Genomic DNA, 20,289 nt, shown 5'->3' with positions numbered 1-20,289 from the left:
TAATCTGACTAAATTATACATTACATTTTTAAATATAAACACAATACCTAAACAAGAGGAGAAAGATACATATCATCACAAAATTGACCTTAAATTGTATCCATAAATGAAAATCATTCCAAAACAAAGTATTGGTTTCTATACCATAATCCCCTTTTTACTTTTAAGAAGAGATTGATTGTGATCGTTAACCATTTATAACCAACCCCATTTAAATGAAAGCAAATATTTATAGACAGTATTTGGGAATTTGGGCTTCGTTCTTTCCAAAGTGCTTCCTGCTGATTAGGGATGCTGTAATACTATGGGAATCCTAAGAAGACACAGAAATCCTGGCTGTAGTCTTTAAGGCTGCCTTGTACCAGCTGTTTTGAATGTTGGATCACCTAGGACACTGTTTCAGGGGGTCTTGCATGATCAAACCATGTTAGTCTGGAAGGAGTCCACAGCTTTTCATTTTCTGCAGAAACAAAAATAGGAATTCTTTTCCCCAGTAACCTGTCCTTAGACTTAAATTTTGAATTCAATGCATTTTTAAAATATGTTAATTGGATTAATTCAGCAGCATTGATAATCAAGTGAATTTTAGCAGTTATTCCTTCCTTAGCAATTGAGCAATTCAAAGACAATACAATAGCATACAGTATCCAGACTCTCTGTGTATTTTCCATCTTCACATGGCTTTTTTTATTACTCTATTTGTTTTACTTCTATTTTTCATTTTTTCAGGCAGGGTTTCTCTGTGTAACTTTGGCTGTCCTGAAATTCACTCTGTACAGCAGGCTGGCCTTGAAATCACAGAGATCTGCTTGCCTCTGCTTCCTGAATGCTAGAATTAAAGATGTCTGCCACCACACACAACTACTCTCTTTCTTTTGTTTCTTTTTTCTTTTTTTTTTTTTTTTAAACCACTATCCTGCTTCTTTTTCTCTCCCAAGCGTATGTATATTTTTAAACACACTGTAAACCTTTGGAGGTTTTTCTTTATCTCAGTCTATCTTTACTGTAAATCTTTATCTTTTCTGGCCACGGGTCTTTTATCTGCTAAACAACAACATTCTAAAATGAAAGCCACGGCAGCCACAGTCTATCCAATATGGCAGATATCCAATATCACCAGTACTGCAAGCTTACTACCTTGATCTATGCTGCCATCAAGCAGCATGCTGGTGGCTTGGAGATGTGGTCACTGCCACTGCCAGCTGCTTGTACACACCATGTAGTTGTTATCAGGGCCTCTTTAAAGAGCCCTGCAGTAGGCCGGGCATTGGTGGCACAGGCCTTTAATCCCAGCACTCAGGAGGCAGAGGCAGGCAGATTTCTGTGAGTTCGAGGCCAGCCTGATCTACAGAGATAGTTCCAGGACAAGCTCCAAAGCAATACAGAGAAGCCCTGTCTCAAAAAAAAAAAAAAAAAAAAAAAAAAAAAGAGCCCGGCAGTTTTTGTTTTTTTGTTTTTTCCTGCTTATGCTGAGTCAGGAAACCTCCCTTAAAGGAGCAAAGAGCAAGTCTCTGTTTGTCTCTAGCAAAACAGAGCCTGCCCAAGAAAAATGTTGCTACTGAAAGACCCCCAGGGCATGGACCTTCACTCTCCAACTCAGGAAAGACGACACCCCAAATCACTCATGAGAAGTGGTCTTGATGCAAACTGCAAGAGGACTTATTTATTCCAAGTACACTGGGGTCTACAGTCATATGCCATACAGGGGTAGAGGACTGAGGACTCCGAGTGCAGAATTGAGACAGCTTTTATATGGTTTACAACAAAGCCCTTGCATCGTAAACCAATTATCTCATAGCATCAGGAGCCCGTCTGGTGCAGGCCAATCAATTTAAACCATTGTATACTTTTTAAACCAATTATTTTAAAACATCTAAGCCCACGCTTTATAGACCCATCAGTTTTCTATAGCCCAGGAGGTCTGCATTTGCGCAGGCTACTGGACCTTTCGTCTACTTACTGGCAAAGGACAGGATCTGGAATTTAGGTATTTAGGGCTTTTTAGATAGTATTTTTAAACTTCTATCTTCCTGGGGTCTTTGGAGAGTTAGGCTGTATTTTTCCATCCTTACTTGTCCCTGTTTTTTTGTTTCTAAAATCCCTTTTTAAGCTCTTGTCAAGTTTTAAGTGGAAGATCTTAGTACCCATGTTGTATGTGCTATTTTGCTACAAGCAGGTTCCTGCCAGCCTGGACCCAAAGTCGCATCAGCCCCAAATAACACACAGAGATGCTGTATTAGATATAAAGCTGTTGACCTGTTACTAACATTTCTTATTGGCTAGCTCGGTCTTAAATATTAACCCATAATCACTAATATATGTATTTCTATGTGTCTTATCTTACCGAGAACACCAGACTCGTTTCTCTCCTAGAGATCACATCGCAACCCTCCTAGGTTTCACAGAATCCTCTTTGTCTCCTAACCCCCCTGTTTTGCTTTCCTATTGGCCAACAGGGCTTTATTCATTAACCAATAAGACAAACGTATATACAGAATGACATCTCCCATCAGTACTCCAGGTCCAGGGGGATCTGATGCCTCAGGCCTCGACTTATGTATATACACACACACAGAGACACATGCACACACACATATGATTAAAACTTAGATAAAATTAAAGATATAAGTGTCATTGTTGCTACTGTGAGTTTGTAGAAATGAGTGTAATTTGGTGTTTGGTCATCTACAGTAAGTTTACTATGATTTGAATATATATGTATTAATGATGTGGTGGCTCATTGTCTACTTATAATTTAACAAAATATTAAATTATAATTAGGGTTAAATAACAAGTTTATACTCCAAAACACTGGATCTATGTGGGCCTATAGACTCCAAGTTAAAATCCCCACATTAGGGAAAGAGAGGCTGGGTAGCATGATGTGTTGACATGGACACTACTGATTAAGTCATAAACAAGGGACAGCATCAAGAACAGTCATTATCAACCTGTGGGTTGCAACTTATTTTCGGGCTGAACCACCCCTTCATAAGGGTAGCTTAAGACCACTGGAAAACACAGATAGTTACATTAAGATTTTTAACAGCAAAATTACAGTTATATAGCAGCAATGAAAATAATTTTTTGGTTGGGGTTCACCACAACATGAGGAACTATATCAAAGGGTCACAGCATTAGGAAGGCTAAGAACCACAGTATAATATAACAAATATTTAGCAACCACAGATATAGCCAGTGCCCAATCAGAACACATAGCAGCTGCCAACAGCCGCTTCAGATTCCCAGAATGTATCAGTTATCTCTAACAATGTGGTGAGTATACCACTGGAGGGATAACTTTGGAGAAAGCATTAGAGTATTGAGAAACAGTTGCATTTTTGGGTGGCATGTCTCTTTAAGGGTTTTGGAAGGATGGATGCAATGAGGTTGGGGAAAAAAGGATTCAGGAGGAAGAATCAAAGACCCTTCATGCAGGTGGGATTAGCAGATGGGTGAAGGAATCTGAGACTTTGGTTGCACTTTGGTCTAGATGTGGTGTGAGGGAGGATGGGGAAGTAACCCCAAGTTGTGGGAGGTGGTAGGTGCTTGTGTGAGACTCCTGTGGCATATCATGCCCAGATGCATGCTATGAATCCTAAAAGGAGGAGGCTGTGCTCAGTTTTGGTTTTGGCATGATAGGCCTATAGTTGGAGCTGTGAGCATGGGTAGGGTTCACCCATGGAAGTCTGTAATATAAAGAAAGAAGCCGTCTGAGGTTGATGCTTGGCCATTTCAAGTTGAAGGTTGGGGGACGAGGAGCCAGTGAACATAATGGGAGTAGGCGGGGAGGGGCACTAAGTGAGCTGTGTTCTAGAGTAGCCAAGAGAAGGAACTCAACTGTACATGTCACCACTCTGCTTTGTGTGGGAGCCTCTGGGCTCTGTTATCCTTTATCAGATACCTGGTGTGTCTGGAGTAACAAGAAGGTCCGCGTTCCCTGTTCTGTCAGTCTCCTAAACTATAAGGAGATACATGTCCACTTACTTCATAGAAAAGTGAATTAGCATTTGATTATAAACTGAAGTTTTCATTAATACTCACTTAGGAGGGAAACTTTAAACTGCCATGACCATCTTTGGCCCAGGCTTTGGAAACATCTGTTGTGTGCTGCTTCTGGACTAAATCTGAGCATCACCCTGGTCCGCAGGAGCCTTCAGTTGTTCACAGAAAAGGCACATTGGCTTTGGGAAGCTGTGGCAGGCAGGTGATACTGAAGCTGCCCCAGACAGGGCTACCATGTGGCTTAAAAAAGGGCAGAATGCCCTCAGGGAAGGAGCTGACTGCCCTAGCTCTGTCCCCATGCTCTGCTTACCCTGTCCTAGCCAGAGGTGCCTGCTGCCTGTGAGGAACAGCCTTTCATCTAGTGCTGACATTTGCAGAAAGGCCATGCAAATCCTTCAGACATGCACACGTCCCACTTGGCAGAGCATAGGAAAGTGCTCCCTGAACTAGCTCACCATACAGAGCTGCCTTTCCGCCAAGCCCCACTCTGAAACAGATTGTGTTAGTTCTGCCTGTTTAATTTGAAGCCTGTCCAGAATGTCATGATCGTCTTGGAAGTGGATAGGCTTGTTTTTAACTCCATCATTTTGACCTCAAGAGCTTCAGTGAAGGGGGTTGCATTGGCTATTCAGTTCTCTTGGAGTCTGACTGAAAAGAGGTCAGAGTCCTCCATGCCACAACCCAGGTTCAAACTCCAGCTCTACCGCTTGCTTAATCATATAATTTCTCCGTCGATAAAATCATTTCATATTAATATATATTCTCAGGTAGTTGTAAGATGGTTGTTATAATTCCTATCTAATAATTCAGACCTCACCAAGAGTGTCCAATTTTAAGCATTCAAGCTCTTGTTGTTACTACTATAAAATTAGCCACAGCCTAGATAGGCCTCTGAGTATTTGTTTAAGACTGGCTACTTTCCTCCCCATATGCATTCCCTTCTGCAAGCTTCTTCTGTAATGAAAGGTGTTGCTGATGTTGAGTGTGTGGCTGAGGCCCTGGAATGCACAGTCCTGCTAATCACAGGCACTGCTCCACACAAGATGCCTAAGGGACCTGTTCTTCAGGATCTGTGATGGGGGAAATGGTGTGGCTGAATTTTTCCCAGGTCTGGGCTCAATACTCATGTGCAGGGGTTCCGAAGAGCTGGACTCTGTCATTTTTCAGTTTAGTTTGACAACTCAAGACTCTCAGCGACTTTTCTGAGACATATGACCCAGGGAGCAGCAGAAACACAGGAGGATAAATAGCTTCCAGTGCCTTCTACTCAGCTGCCTTGGCAAAGGAGAATATACTCTTGAAGATGGAGGTTACTGTTCCACCAGGTCCCACCGCCCTTCCGCCCCAAATAGACACAGGGACGCTATATTAATTATAAAACTGTTACTGGCTAGCTCTGTCTTATTAACCCATAACTACTATCTGTGTATTTCTACATGGCCTTATCTTGCCAGAGAACTACTGCGCATCCTATCTTCCCAGTCTCTACATGGCATCTCTTCCTCATGGCTCCCTACATTCCTTTACCCAGAATTCTCCTCATCTCATCGCTTCACCTATACTTCCTGCCTGGCTAGCAGCCAATCAGTGTTTTATTCATCAGTCAATGAGAGAAACATATATACAGAAGGACAACTGCCATCAAACCCTGGCTCAGCTCCTCACTGCAGCCCCATATAGTTTAGATGGAATTAATTTCTAGATGGCTTTGTACAAACTTCCACAAGGGAGAAAGAAATTCTGGCCTTTTGCATGTTAGCCATGCATATCTTTGGATGCATAGCTGCTCAGCCAGAAGAGGGTGCATCTGGTGGATCCGTGACATGCACCTCCACTCCCATAGCTCCTCTGGCGCCTATAACGGGAAGCAATGTTCTGTAGCTAGGAAGTATTGTATTTTCTCCTCTGTCCTCAGGAGATCTTCATCCTCATTCCGTCAAGAATGGGTGGGCAGGCAGAGATAAAGAGAAGGAAACAAGGTAAGCTGCAGCCAAAAGTCCTGACCCACCTCCACCTCCCAGGAAGCCTCACTGGGGGGAGGGGAGAAGGGGGTGCACAAAGACCACAGTGGGATTTTAAAGCATTGTGGCTGCACCGTGTATCCACTGGGGGCAGACTTGAGTAACGGAGAGGAGATGCGGTTGATTCCCTTTAGTTTCCCAGGGTTAAGACCTAAGGGTTTTGGTCGCTGGGGGAGAGGGGGATGGGGTGGTATCAAGCCTGTGGCATTCAGATTCGGTAGAGAACCTAAAGCTGGTACCATGTTCCTGAGAAACCTGAAAGATGATGGATACAGAGCAATGAGGTTCAGGTGCAAAAGAGGGAGGTGCCTTAGTTTGTATCTGGACAATTCTCCTAAAGCAATGTGTTGAAGGCTTGGTTCCAATGTGGTGCTATTAGGTGATGATATGGGCATTCCCTCCAAGGAGACAGTGGAAGTCCAGAGCCTTCCTGTCTCTCCCTTCACTATCCAGCCATCTTTAAGTGAATAGCTTAATGCCCTCTCCTATGACGGATCACCTCCCCTGACACCCAGAGTAGTAGGGCTAATTGATCACACAGTCTGATGTAAAATTAAAAGCCAAAATAAACCTTTCTGCCCATAAGGCAGGAATTTGGGTATAAAGAACAGGTGACTAACAGGAAGGCATTCGTATGTGGGTATTGATTTGATCCCCCATCCATATCTGATGTTCCATATCTGAACTCTTGCTTCTTCCCTTAGACAAAAGCTCTGCTATGGTTCAGTTTTTCCAGACAAGGGAAAGAAAAGTTGAGGGTTAGGAGCAGCATCTTTTTCCTTGATCTCTAATGGTTGGGCAGAGGAGAGGCAGCTCCTGATGGAGTGACTCGTTGTCTCTGCTGTCACTCCAACGAGGCCAGGCTAGATCCGTGCCTTGCATAGGTCACGAATCCGATTACCATAGCATGAGATAAAGGACTACATGAGAGGCCTTGTTCATAGACAGAAACAAAAACAAAAAGTTGGGGTTAGGAGTGGATACACGAAAAAAGAGTTTCTGTGTGGAAGACAAGCTGTAACAGTTTATGCGGATATTTTAGGGGGTGTTAAGGGGGCATTGGGGGCAGAAATCTATCTGTGAGCAGTACTTCAGTAGCATAATCTCACCTGTAGAAAACACAAGAGAAACAGCAAGTGGCAGTCCCGGGCAACCAAAATCTAGGGAAAAAATAAAATGTGTTTAATAGGAAAAATGAGTTACTTACTTATCATGACAACAATTTGGAAATACAATTTTCCATTTCACCTCTGGGTGCATTATAATAAACTCTCATGGGTATCAAAAAATAAAACAAAACAAAAACCAGTGCTAAGGAGTGCTAAGGAGAAATAAACTACAGGAAATGTTTCATGTTTCTTTTCTTCTAAGCCTTTGATTATAACACCCTGCTGACAGCCTGAACTCTCAGTTAGCAACTGTAGCATTCATGCAGCACCTTCTATGCCCAAACACACAGGCTGTGAGAAGGGTTTCAATACAGGTAGTTAGTTGAGTCTCTCCTTATCAGCATTTAGCACAGCTGTGATTTTTCTTATCCTAGTCTTCAGGTTCTCTGTTCACAACTCAAGTCTTTGTGCAGTTGATTGTTAACAGTCTAGTAAAAAGTAGCTCCTGGCTGCACAGCCTAGCTTTTTGGCTCACGCAGTGCTTGGACCTAGCAAGTTACTTTCAGTAAGGCTGCCAGTTTCCTTCTCTGTCAAACAGGAATTAAAACTCCATCTTCGGTCTTCTTGCATGAATACAGTGAAGGTGTGTGGAGTGTGCAGAGCACAGAACTCACCATACAGCTCAGTTCCCATCAGCTCACAACCTTCCATTCAGCTTTTTGTCACTGTCTGGATAGAAGTAACAAGCACACTTAATCCCATGTGTAGAGGTCCATGCTTTCTGCCGCACACATCCTCTGCTTTCACATACCCCATACATTTCCATTTTTCTCTTGGGGTTACAGATGTACAGAGTCCTCTCTGGTCAGGTCTGTTGTCCACGAGCAGTAACCTGGGGAGCAGGAAGTATGTCAAGCTGGTGTTTGTAAAGGCATTAGATAGCCATTGTTTTGTAAGCCAAGATTTTCACAGAGAGCCCTTCAGTGTATCACCAAGAACTTCTAAATAAAGCAAAACAGAACCTTTCTAACCCTGACCCCACCATCAGTGGGGATTTTAAACAAATGAGGTCCACCCCCAACAGTTGCAGTTGGAAATGAGAAGTGAACTCAGCTGCAGAGAGAAAAGCAGTCCTTATTGTTAATGACATACTGAACTCACATCATTTTTTGTTCAGATTCCTGGCACATGTCAGTGAGAGTTCAGTGTGTGCTCTAATTTCCTGGACATGATCTGTCCTGATACCCTAAGAGAGCTTCAGGGTCCCTAAATCCATGCTGATGCCCCTGTCCACCAAATGTCTTCATGTATGAGTCAGCGATGGCATCTCCCGATGCTAAGGGCACATCACACTGGGCTGCTCATTGGAAACATTTCAAGTTTTTATCACCTCACTGAGAAGCAGAAGTCAAGATAGCCATATAAATTGTTCTTGAAGTGTCAGGCAGAGAGCAACGCCAAGTCCAGTGACAGACAATCTTGTCGACACAGCTTTGTGAGCAGAGACCTTCCCAGAAGCCTTGCTCCCCTCTGATTGGCTCATTCGTAGTAGTTTTCACAAGATTCACCACCATAGTCTGTACTAGTCGGAGGACCCCCGACTGCTGTGATACCCTCAGATAGCAGAACACAGCAGAGCAAAGTACAACAAACAAATGGTTGGTGCTGGGCATAAAATCAAGCCTGGATGTCTAGCTTTCTCGTCACTGGCTCCTGCTCTATGAAAATGCAGGACAACCCGAGGTAGTGACTGTTCAAGTCACTGGATAGTCCTGAATTGTTTGTTAGATTCTCAGTAACAAATGCGGAAGTCCAGAGAGAACCTAAAGTAACTAGCTGTTATTGTCAGGTATTAATCCCTGCAGATAGTTTGTGCTTACAGCAGATTTTTCAAAAGGAATGTGGCACCAGAGAAATCACTGAGAGATTCTGGGAAATGATGTTATGCTTTGTTCGGTGTTTCCTCTTTCCTCCAAGACTGGTTACTGACACAAAAGAAGTGCTCAAGTCATATTTTCTAAAAAGACTAATGCATAAATGACTGTATGTGAATGAGCCAATTTGGTGTTAGGGAAACTACCAGTAACTATTTCAGATTACATAGGGGCCAGAGCTCACTGGGTCTAACTTCAGTTTTGTAATATGTCCTAACGTCCCTAAAAATTGACTCTGTTTTTTAATAAAAATTGTCACTATGGTATTTTACTATGAAGGTCTAATAACCTGTTTTGACTACCACACACACACAAACTTTAAAATTTTTTAACCAGCACTGTGTAACATTCTGAATATCATGTTACTTCCATTGCTTTTTGTAAAGATATATAGCATACATAAAATTTTTCAGTGGGACAAGCAGCTTATAATCTATTACCTGTGTGGTACACACATCTGTTTCATATGCAAATACAGATAAATCTCCAGAAAAGATTTTAGTAACACTTCAAAGGAGGCTCTGTTACCACTCAGCCTGGTTGGTGTGACCCTAGGGATGCTCAAGGTGTTCTCGATGAATTGGGCATGCTCTCCTGTCAGACTGAGCCTTCTTAAAGTAGCCCAGAGTCTCTTAGAATGCAAATCACATATATCAGCCACATCCAGAACCCAGAGACAACCTGACTTCTTTGCATACCCATGCATCATTTCAGCAAACCTATCCCTGTGTGTACCAAAGGGCTGTGTGAACACAGTGTGTGGCCACTAGCCTTGCAATGATTCTGTCTATACAACGGTCTCGCTCACCTTAACCTCCTTCTCATCTATGTCCACTCCAACCACAGTACACATGACCTGTCCAGGTCTCCTTTAGTGAGTTAGAGGAATCTGCCACACAAAGTCTCCAGGTGGGTTTCATGCCATCACGCTCCTTAATGCATCCTGTGGTCCCTAAGGGCTCTGATGGGACCTTAGCACAGAGAACAGAGTTGGGCACAGTCCTCTGGTGTGTGTTGACATTGGGAGCTGAGTATAAAATGCTGTTCCTTGTTTTTCAGCTGACATTTTACTATGGTAAAACAGATAGCTGGTGTCCAGTAAAGTACTATGAAGACATGAAGAAAGATTTTCCCGAAGGCGATATCCGACTCTGTGAGAAAGGAATATCACATGCTTTTGTCCTTAGCTTTAACCAGGAGGTGGCTACCATAGTTGCTGACTGGATGAATAATAAGCTGCCCAAAATATAAGCACTGGCTCAGGGAAAATGCACCTGCAGCCAGTTCATGGAGGCTGTAGGTGTGCTCTGCTTAGGGGTGGATGTTTAATCCTAAAGCTTGAAAAGGAAACGTGAGACCCTCTTGGCTGACAGACCACCAGCTCCCATCTCCCTGTGCTTAGACTAAAGTGATCACAGTTGACTCTTTCCACGTGTTCCCTGACTCGGGAAACAGTCATCTCCACAGAGATTCCTCTTTTTACAAGAAGCCCAACAGCACTGTACAGTGAAGTTTGCCCAACGGATCCTTACAAGCTGAAGATATTTGAAATATGGGTGATTCTCATTGAATTATTACCTTAGAGTAGATTGTCCTGGGTGCAATTATGAAACATATACTAGAAAATGAAAACCCACCCATGAATGTCAAGTGTGCAGTCAGGTGTGTGAAATGTGAAGACAGACAAACACCCCTCCCCCTTCTAGTTGCAGGGAGGAGTGATCAGGGGATGCTGACCGTGAACTTGGGGTCCCCTTCAGATACTGGCAGAAATCAATGCAGGCTTTGTACAGATTTGGCTGAGGTCACCAGTATGTCTTCCTGATCCTGCTGCAGTAAACCAAGAATCAAGGCTGCCTGACATTATCAACTAACTAGACAGTGGCTGCAGGATCCTGACTCTGACCTGTCCCAGGATGGCCAGCAAGCTCCTTCTGACCCTTAAAAATGCCAGTTCCCTGCAGGCTCCTCTAGAGCAAGAAGGGAGGGATGGACTGTCCACATCTGATATGTAAGGCCATGGAGTGGCTCATCGGCGGGATTCCTCCAATGAAGCTCCATGGACAGAAAGCAGTGAAGCATCGATGCCATTCATGATGCCATTTGGTCCTTCCCATCTGAAATTCTCCTAGGATATAATCTTTGGAAAGGTTTTAAATTGTTGAATAAAACATTAACATAAATTCTTTCCCCATTTTACTAAACTCTGTTGATTTGGAAGAAATTTTGTGAATGTATAGAAGTAGTCTATTAAATTTCTTATTTCTTCACCTCTGAAAACATATTCCAGGCTGAGAAGGGGAGGAACGGCTGTGCTGCCTTCCCTTAATTGACTCAATCCTAAGATCCCATACCCAAAGACCCCATTGTCTGTTGGGATGGTTGATGCACAATTGGAACCATTCCATTTTCTTCTAGAGAAGAGCTCTCGTGGCAGCATCCTTCCTCAGGACAGTGAGGTGGTCCTTCCTCTCAAAAACCTAAGATGCTGGGGAAGATTTGGTTTGAAGTGCTGCCGGCTCCATAATGAGTGATGGATCAGTTCTCATCCTCTGTGTGGCTTCTGTATCGGAGCTCTGACTTCTCAAAGGGGAAAAACCACACACCAGACAAAGAGAGTCTTAGTCCATGGAGAAGACCGTTAGCTACACAGTGAGGGTCAATGGTGCACACAAGTCCTCACTGGCATCTGCACACGGAGCTGACCTGGGAAGCCAGGAGTCATGCTCTGAGTTCCTTTCTTATGGGACAGGTCCAGTCAGTGGTGAGCAATCAATGCACAGAAACAAATGCTGGTGAGTTAGACAGGTGACACCCTGGCAGCATGGCAAGAGACACAGAGTGCATAGCGTTGCTACAGTTCTGTGATGAGGGGATTTCTGGGGGAGAGTAATTTAAAACAAAAATGCAGAATTGAACCAGTTTGGCTTAGAGAAGAACAGGTCCAGATAAGGTATCCCCTGCACTGTCACAGTTTCACATAGAAGCTTCTCAAGTCCTTAGAGGCTCTGACCCACCCAGTGTTCACAAAGTGCCCTGCCTCCCTCAAGATTTCTAGCTGCTGGGGCTGGAAACACAGCTCAGGGAATAAGTGCTCAGACCACTCTTAGGCAATCTGAGCCCAGTTCCAAGGACCCTTGTGGAGATGCTCACAACTCCAGCTCCAGGGAGATCTGATGCTTCTGGTCTCCATGGGAACCTGCACTCAGAAGCACACATGCACACACGCATACACGCACGCATGCACACAAATACACATAATTAAAATAAACTTTAAAATATTTTTTAGCCAGCAGGTGACAGGAGCTGAGATCCTAGTTCAGGCCAGTGCTCTAAAGGAATGGCTTTGTCCCCTTCTTTCTACTACACCATGCTGCCTCCTGGAGGCCACAGGCGGCAAACCCTGCAGGAGTGGAAGGATGGGAAAGAGAATCACATAAAGGGCAGTGAGACCCCCACCCCAGACACACAAACACACACAGGCAGAAGTAAAAGGAGGTGGTTGGTAACAAGTGAGGCTTGTAGAACTCAAAGCTGTAACCGTCCAGTTTTCACAGGCAAAAACTACTACAGAATATTTGGGGAGGAGATAAGCCCACATGCTGGTGTCTATCAAGGATGCGCTCTGCCAAGCCTTGTAAGTGCCTGCTCTTCTGCATGTGTGTTTGCTCTTAATCCTTGAGAAACACTGCTTCCAGACTCCATCATGACAAGCCTCTGAGACCTGTCCCAAACACCAACTGCTTCTACCTCCTGCACACCCATTGAACTCTCCCTTGCCAGCCCACCCAGGAGAGCTGGTCATAACACTGTTGGATCTCTCAGCATCATGACTGCAGGGACAGCTGCTTTGCTGACCAACTCCTTCCGATCCCTACTGTCATCCCTCCTTGTCCTTTAAAGGAGAGTCCTAGAAGGTGGGCTTGAGTTGTAATCATCTCTGTGCTTGCCAGAGACAGGACCTGCCACTAGATTTCAGTATAAACTATGTTGTGTAATTAGCATGTTTTTTCCATACCTCGCAGGCAAGCTCCCACATAATGCAGGTTCTCAGTGGGTCACACTATCAGAAAGTCCCATTTGAGACCCTCTGCATCCTCAATCTAGGCATGCCAGGGAGTTTTGGACAGAGACATGTCTTCATTTCCCAATCAGAATAGATTCAAAGGCAACTGTGCACTTCCTGACACCAAGGAACTGCAAAACAAGGCCACTGCCTCTTGTGGCCCATCTCGTCTGGTATGACTACAATGGTTACTTCTCTTCTCCTATAATACAAAACCTTTGAGGCTTACAGGTTGGCAACTACCAAATATGTGGCTTATTAACTACTGAGCCTTAACCCTACAGAGTACCCCAAATGGGAATTACAGGAACAATACACAAGACAGTGGCCGGGCCCAGTAGAGCCTTCCCATTTTGTATTGCATTCCTCAAACATTCTGGTAAAGGAGCTTGTGCTGACCTCCCCACAGTGGGGTGGATTTCCTTCCTGGGTATGTCTATGGGAAAATCCCTCCTCTCTGGGACAGGAATGTGACCCCCTGACTGGGTGTCCATTAGAGCCACAGAGTGTGGGTGCACCTGCAGGGTCTCGCTCCCTCACAGAGGAACTAGAATCCCACCTCTGCAAATCCACCCAGCTCAGGCTCTCCAGCACATCTGGGCTTCCTCATACTGGCCATCACTGTACACCTGCATGTGATTAGGACTCGGCAGTCACCCACAGCCCCACCGAAGTCAGCACTGGTGACATATCCCTGCGGAAAAGACTCTCCCCAGATCGCTGCTCTTTCTGGCCAGATGAGTGTGGGTTCCAAGGATACATGAGCTCCGCACATCTGTGACCACAGCAGTCGCCATCCTCAGTGGAACAGCAGCAGGACACCTTCACCCCAGTCTGCTCGGAAATGAACAGCACCAAGGGCAACCTGTGCACAGCAGAGCCAGGGAGGGAACAGAAGTCCAGCTTGGCCTCCTCAGAATCAGCCTCTGAGGAGCCTTTTAGACCTTTCACAACTATGTTGGGGGAAGTAGTATACAATTTCAAATCCTCTGACTTTCTCACCCACAAATGAGTCTTCTCTTGTGAATGTGTAAGCCCCCACACAGCATGCTGGAGTAGGTCATGTGAACAATGAAAATCAATGAAATTCTAACTTAGGAACGTAATGAACAGTGCATGACAAGACTTTGCACCTCTATGGAAGGGTCCTATGGCTTCCACGATTATTGCACCTGCCAGAGTCTTTAGCTGGGAAGATAGATTTTCACCCAAGAAAATAAATGTTCATTTAATAATGAAGTTAAGAGCACAAAGAAAGTCTGGAGATGAATCTCTGATAGGAGAGAAAAATGACAGCAGAGACTTTCATTAACATACTACAGGAACATTGCATCCAAACTGGGCAGGTGCTGAAATCACTCACACAAAGGTGGGTCACACTCACATGGGTCACATGTACTTTGTGAGGGCAAGGTCCCTGTCACAACTGCATCTCTCAGTGACCAGAAACAACAAATGCAGTAGTCTACTTCCGATGTAGGAAGAAGGGGGTGGACAAGCCAGGAGCATGCTACATTCTGTCGGGAGGAGCTAAAACAGCCAAGGAGGTACTGTCTGGAGGACCAAGCCAGAATGGCCTGGAACACTTGCTCTAAGGCTTGGGTCTCTGGAATATGTCATTGGTCTCAAAGAAGCCACTCAATAGTTCTTATGCCTGGAGACTTCAGAGGGAAGGCCATGCAGTCTCCAGAGCAGAGGCCCCATGCTTTCTGTGGTGAAATAGGTCTTCCTCAGCAGTCTGAGGGTTATCCCTTGCAATTATATTTCTGAACAGCTGTTCACTATTTACAAGCTGTAGTGCTCATGTCCCAGAGAGAAAAACCTTTTCCATAGCATGTGGCCTCTTCTCCCTCGAACTCAGTTCTACTCATTGACCATATGTAGTGCATGGCTGTACATAGGATCCTGTGCAGTTTCATGGTCGTCACAAGGACCCAGGTACAACAACCCTATGCTTGGGTCTTCTGACCACATTGAGACCCTGGTATCTTAGGAGACCATGCTCAGCACAGACTAGAAAGGCCAGGCCTACTGTGTAGCTATGCATTTGATACACTCTCTAAAGCAGAATACAATTAGACTAACACAGAAAGGATAAACAACAGAGGTCAAGACCTTCATCCTCAAACACCATCCAGAAGCTTTTTTGTGAATAAAATATTTAATCAATTTATCTGTACAAAATATCAAAAGAGTGAATGTTGAGCATACAAGCTGTTTAACAAATATATACTGCTATGTAATGGTTGAGAAAATAGTTTCTGTTTTACAGGTCATTTACATTTCAATATGTACAACCTACCTAAATTTAGGAGTACATATACACACTCTGAGTCATGCCTGTCCTCTACGGGTTCTCTGCTAGCTGGCCTTGTCACAACAGCATTGCACAATGTCATCGACAGCTGCCCAAGTGGCCAGGCTGGGCAGCAGGCAGATACTCAATTGCAGTCTGCAAGCCTTGGAGCTCTGGAAGACCGCCAATAAGGAGATTTCAGTTTTCAAATCCTCTCCCGCCCAGCGCCTACTCCCTTCTTCTTAGGAAGCCAAGCTGAGGAACAGTAGGTGTCACTGCAAAATGAAAGCTACTTCCCCTAAAACTAATTAATTCTGTCTTTAGCTGCTGAGGGAACAGCATGGACTTGAGCCTTGGTGGCATTCACATTTTGCCATTTCCTTAAAGTAACAGTATCAGATTCAGATTAAAATTACTTTGTAAGCTGCGGGCCACTCACTGCGTCCGCATTCCACTGGCCACCCAGCACCCACTTACACAGCACCATGCCATAAACAGAGTCAAGATTCAGCAACAACCTTCACAGTAAGAAGACAGAACAAAAACAATTCCAGACTTTCCAGGACCGCTTACATTGTCCACTATAAGGGGAAGTCACAGACAGTGTGTTAAACCTGGTTTTTGCTTTTAATGCATGTACTATTCATTTGGAGTGGAAAATCTTCCAGGTGAAAGACCTGATCATGACACTCTATCAAAGAACCAAAGACAAAAGCTGTTTGTCCCACTGTGCAAAGTGAAATGCAAAAATAAAATTACACTAAGGATGTTCATGTTTAGTCTGTGGTTTATCTGAAGTGGAGTTGCCACAGAAACTCCTCTCTGCAGGATCTCAGTTCCCAGCTTGGGACATCAGTTTCCCAGCCAGGAAGCATGTTCCATGCTGGACTTCCTCACCAAACTGGATCATCCTTCCTAAACAGAGTGCAGATTGGTTGACTCTGTATGACTCTGACAGGCTGGCTCCTGTTGCTCAAGCCATCCCATAATCCTCAAAGCATATTGTTACTGTACCCTGGGAGACATCAGGGGCCTCACTCCTGCATCAGGGAAAGGCCCCCAGAACATCTTATCACTGCCTAGCAGGCTTGACTCACAGAGAACCCAGGCAATGGCCACCTATAGTCCACATGAGTTATCTGAAAGGAGCCTGTCTGTCAGGGATCTGAAAATACTGACTGTCAAAGCACACACAGGTTATATGAAATTTCTCTGAGCAAGTAACTTGCAGGCATAGGGCTACAGGCACTCCCATAAGGGAGTTGACATTGTATGCTGCTGGTGAATTGAATCACATTTACTTCTAATTCAGCTGGACTTCTGCAACAGCTTTCCCAGAACTCTTGTTTTTGTCCATAGTATGCTCATAACCAGGAGGGCAAGACATAGTTCTAGATACTGACAGCCATGAGTCTGGGGCATTACAAGCCAAACACAGCATCTCACACCATCTGTACATATTGGAACTGTGGATGGTAGATTCCAGGGATGCTCAGACTACATAACTACAAAAGACAACTACATGCCCATCTCCTGCCTGGCCACATCCCCAGCCACCACCACTCAAAGGATAGTAAAACAGAAATGCAAATTTAAAATAGCTGGCCTGGGCCTGGGCCTGTAGCACAGCACTTGTGTGTCTATGTCTGCCTGGCTGAAGGCCTACAACAGCAGTTCTCAACCTATAGGTCACAACCCCTTTAGGGGTAGAGTGACCCTTTCATGGGGGTCACCTAAGACCAGCAGAAAATATAAAGTATTTGCATTAGGATTCATACACGTAGCAAAATTACAGTTATGAAGCATCAACAAAAACAATTTTATGGTTGTGGGGGAGAGTCACCACAACATGAGGAACCGAATTAAAGGAACAAGGCATTAGGAGGGGTGAGGACTGCTGCTCTAGAGTCAAGATGTAAGCTGCCTGCAAGCACAGCATGGGCAGGGCTAGGTTAAAGTGGATGTGTGCACATCAGATGCAGAGCATCCATGGTACCTGAATGATTCTTAGTGCTCACAGCCCTGGGCTTTGCCTACTGCCTCAAAAGACCAACTTCCATGGCAGTCTGAGATGTGGCCCTCTTCAGAACAGGGTTTCCTCACTACTGATTCACTGGGGGGGGGGGTCAATCAGTAGCCCTTTGTGCTGTCCTGAGCTCTGGCACAAAATGAAAGAAGCAAACAACTTGGTTTCAGTCTAAAGCTACAGAGGTCTCTGCTACAAAAAACAGAGCTGAGGAGAGAGGAATCTAAATAAACATCTTTTGAACTTCTCTATTCTAGTGTTTCTTAATACTTAATGCTGCCACCATCTTCCAGGTTGTAGAAAAAGAAGACTTTTCTGAGCCATGCCACCAAATCACTCTGGTAGTAAGCTTTAGACCCTTGCCATGCATAGAGACTAGACCCCAGGGGGCAGCCTACCTTAGCCAGGCTCTCTTCCTTCCCTTTGGGCCCCTGGGCTGTCACCAGAGCACAACTTTCACCTTCTGTGGTCACCAGAGAGAACTCACAGCAGTTAGGAGCCCTTGTCCAGCATTCAGTCACCTGGAAGGCTCAGCCAGGATGTGCCTGATTGTGAATACAAGCACATCTTGAGACAGAGTAGCCACACTCTCCAACCAGGGGACACAGGATAGCTCTTAGCTATTGGGGAAGCCAAATCCTATGCTCAGGCCCTGGTCTCTCCTGCACCTGCCTGACCCCATGTAGAAACTGAAGCAACATTTGCGAAACTCCATTAGAGGCAGGTGTTGAAATAAGATGACAAAAAAAAAATCAAAGCCTGGAAGTAGTGGTTAGTAGTGCACACGTTTAATCCCAGCACTCGGAAGGCAGTGGCAGGTTAGTCTCTGAGTTTGAGGCCAGCCTGGTCTACCAATCGAGTTCCAGGACAGCCAGGGCTACATATTGAAACTTACTCAGAAAAAAACAACGAAGGGAGGGAGGGTCACAGAACTCTGGTGATGTGGCTGTGGTTCACTTTGCCTTGGAATGTCCAAACAGTTTTCTAGAAGAATCTTGAAACCTTAGAACAGGATCAATTCTCATTTAAGAGATAAGAGGTGTAGGCAGGGAGGTGACTACTCATCACTGACTTGCCTCACATGTCTCTCAAGAGATGCCCTGTGGAACCAATACTCCCAAGTTGCCTCCTTCGAGGCAGGCCTTGGTCACACTATGAAGAGAGCTGACCCCTTCGTGTACAGAAGCTCTGAGACTCCTCAGATACATCAGTTGCCCACCCTATGGATACCTAGTAATCTCTCACCCACTCCCCAAATTTTACAGCTTCTTCCTTTCCCACTCCAAACACTTCCAAGAGGGAAATGCAGGCCCATGGCTCCCTGACAGAAAGTTTCTTTCAGAGCCTCCTTCCTCCCAACCTGCATGCTGAGACCACTGACAATGAGTGTACTGAGAAGAGGGCCCTGCTTCCCTGAACCCCAAGAGAACCCTCTGGAGAAGCAACAATGTCATGACTGTATTCTCTACTTTTCAGGACAGACAAGGGAAGAGCTGGCCTTTGGAGGCATCAGATGCTCTCTTGGGAAGAACATGACTCGACACCCTGCTCTAAGAAGGAGTGCGACCTACAGCCTCGTTTGTGTTGGCCCTGATTGGGAGCAACTGGTGGGATGAGGACATGTGGGATTGGCTGTTTCCTGTTCCATCCATAGTGTGCCCAGGCTGTCTTCAGGACTCGCTGCCAATTTCTGTCCCTCCTGACACCGTGATGGTTGTCAGGGAAGACCAGCATGGGACAGAGAAATCCAGTAGCCTTTGGCAGCACTCCCACACAATGCACAAGCCTGTTACTCCCATGCCACTTGAGCATAAAAATGCCAGGGAAGTAGACAAAGGCCAAGCACAGCTCCAGCCATACTTCCCCACAATAAGATTAAGACGCTGACCACCCTCTCTGCAAGTCCCAGCCCAGCTGCTTGGTAACCCCAAATCCCACAAGGCCAGAGTCTAGGAATCCTGAAAATGCCTTTCTGCCAAAGGAGGGGTTTACCTTAATCCATAAATTATGGCTTCAAGCAGCACACCAGACCAGCTTGGTGTCTGGCAGGCCACTGGGCCCAGCGGCCTGCCCCTGCTTCCTGAGCAGGGACTTAGCTCACTTGAAATAGTGGCTCAAATTATCTCAAGTAGTAGCACACTCTTCCCTTAACTAAGCAGAAAATTTTCTTTACCTCAGCAGGGATACTTTAATGATCTCAGACTGGGGAGAAGGGGTCTCCTGACAGCCACAGTCCCTGATCAGCCAGCACAGTGTTGACTGCAGCTTCTAGCCAAGGGATTTCAGTCCTGGTCATCCAATGCTCCTAGACCCTAGATGACAGGCAAAGAGTGTTCCCATCTGTGCAGACAGAGGCCTTTCTCTGCCTCTTGGCAAAGCTAATTTAACCACATCCCATCTGTCCCGTATGAGGTGGCACTTTTGTGGTCATAAAACACATCCTCCAGAAAATGGCCATCAGAAGCAGAACAGGAAGAAGAACTCTTTTGCTAGTGATGGTTTCACAAAGGTCCAAGGGAAACCTGGGAAAAGTTCCTTTCATTCAGTAAACAAAGGTGACCACTCTAACGACAACACCTGTCTGTGGTTCAGTCTCAATACAGGGAATTAACAGCTCTCAAACATCACCTGGAACATATCCTGTTGGACAGAGGTCATCACCTTGAAAATTGGGGATGAACATTTCTCTACTGTCCAGGCTAAATCAAGATGTCTTTACAAAAAGGTTGTTTGGCCTAGTCACCAAAAAATAGAAGGAGGGGGAGGTATCAAAATGTTTGCTTCTATTTAAAAGTAGTAAATACCCTAAGTTTTCTCAAAATTAATAGTAAG

The 20,289-nt window shown here is 45.0% G+C and overlaps 1 protein-coding gene across 1 annotated transcript in view; it reads left to right on the top strand.

The window, feature by feature from the left end:
- LOC127220144 (lipid droplet-associated hydrolase-like) overlaps positions 1-10,598 on the top strand; it is a 171,796-nt gene extending 161,198 nt beyond the window's left edge. Inside the window, 1 exon segment of the mRNA XM_051181876.1 lies at positions 10,129-10,598. Coding sequence (XP_051037833.1) covers positions 10,129-10,320 — 192 coding nt within the window. The 3' untranslated portion in view covers positions 10,321-10,598.
- The last annotated feature ends 9,691 nt before the right edge of the window (positions 10,599-20,289 follow it).

Source organism: Phodopus roborovskii, unplaced genomic scaffold (genome assembly GCF_943737965.1).
Source record: "Phodopus roborovskii unplaced genomic scaffold, PHOROB, whole genome shotgun sequence".
In the NCBI taxonomy this organism is placed as follows: domain Eukaryota; kingdom Metazoa; phylum Chordata; class Mammalia; order Rodentia; family Cricetidae; genus Phodopus; species Phodopus roborovskii.
Note: the sequence above shows the minus strand (reverse complement) of the source record. Positions and strands in the feature narration are given on the sequence as shown.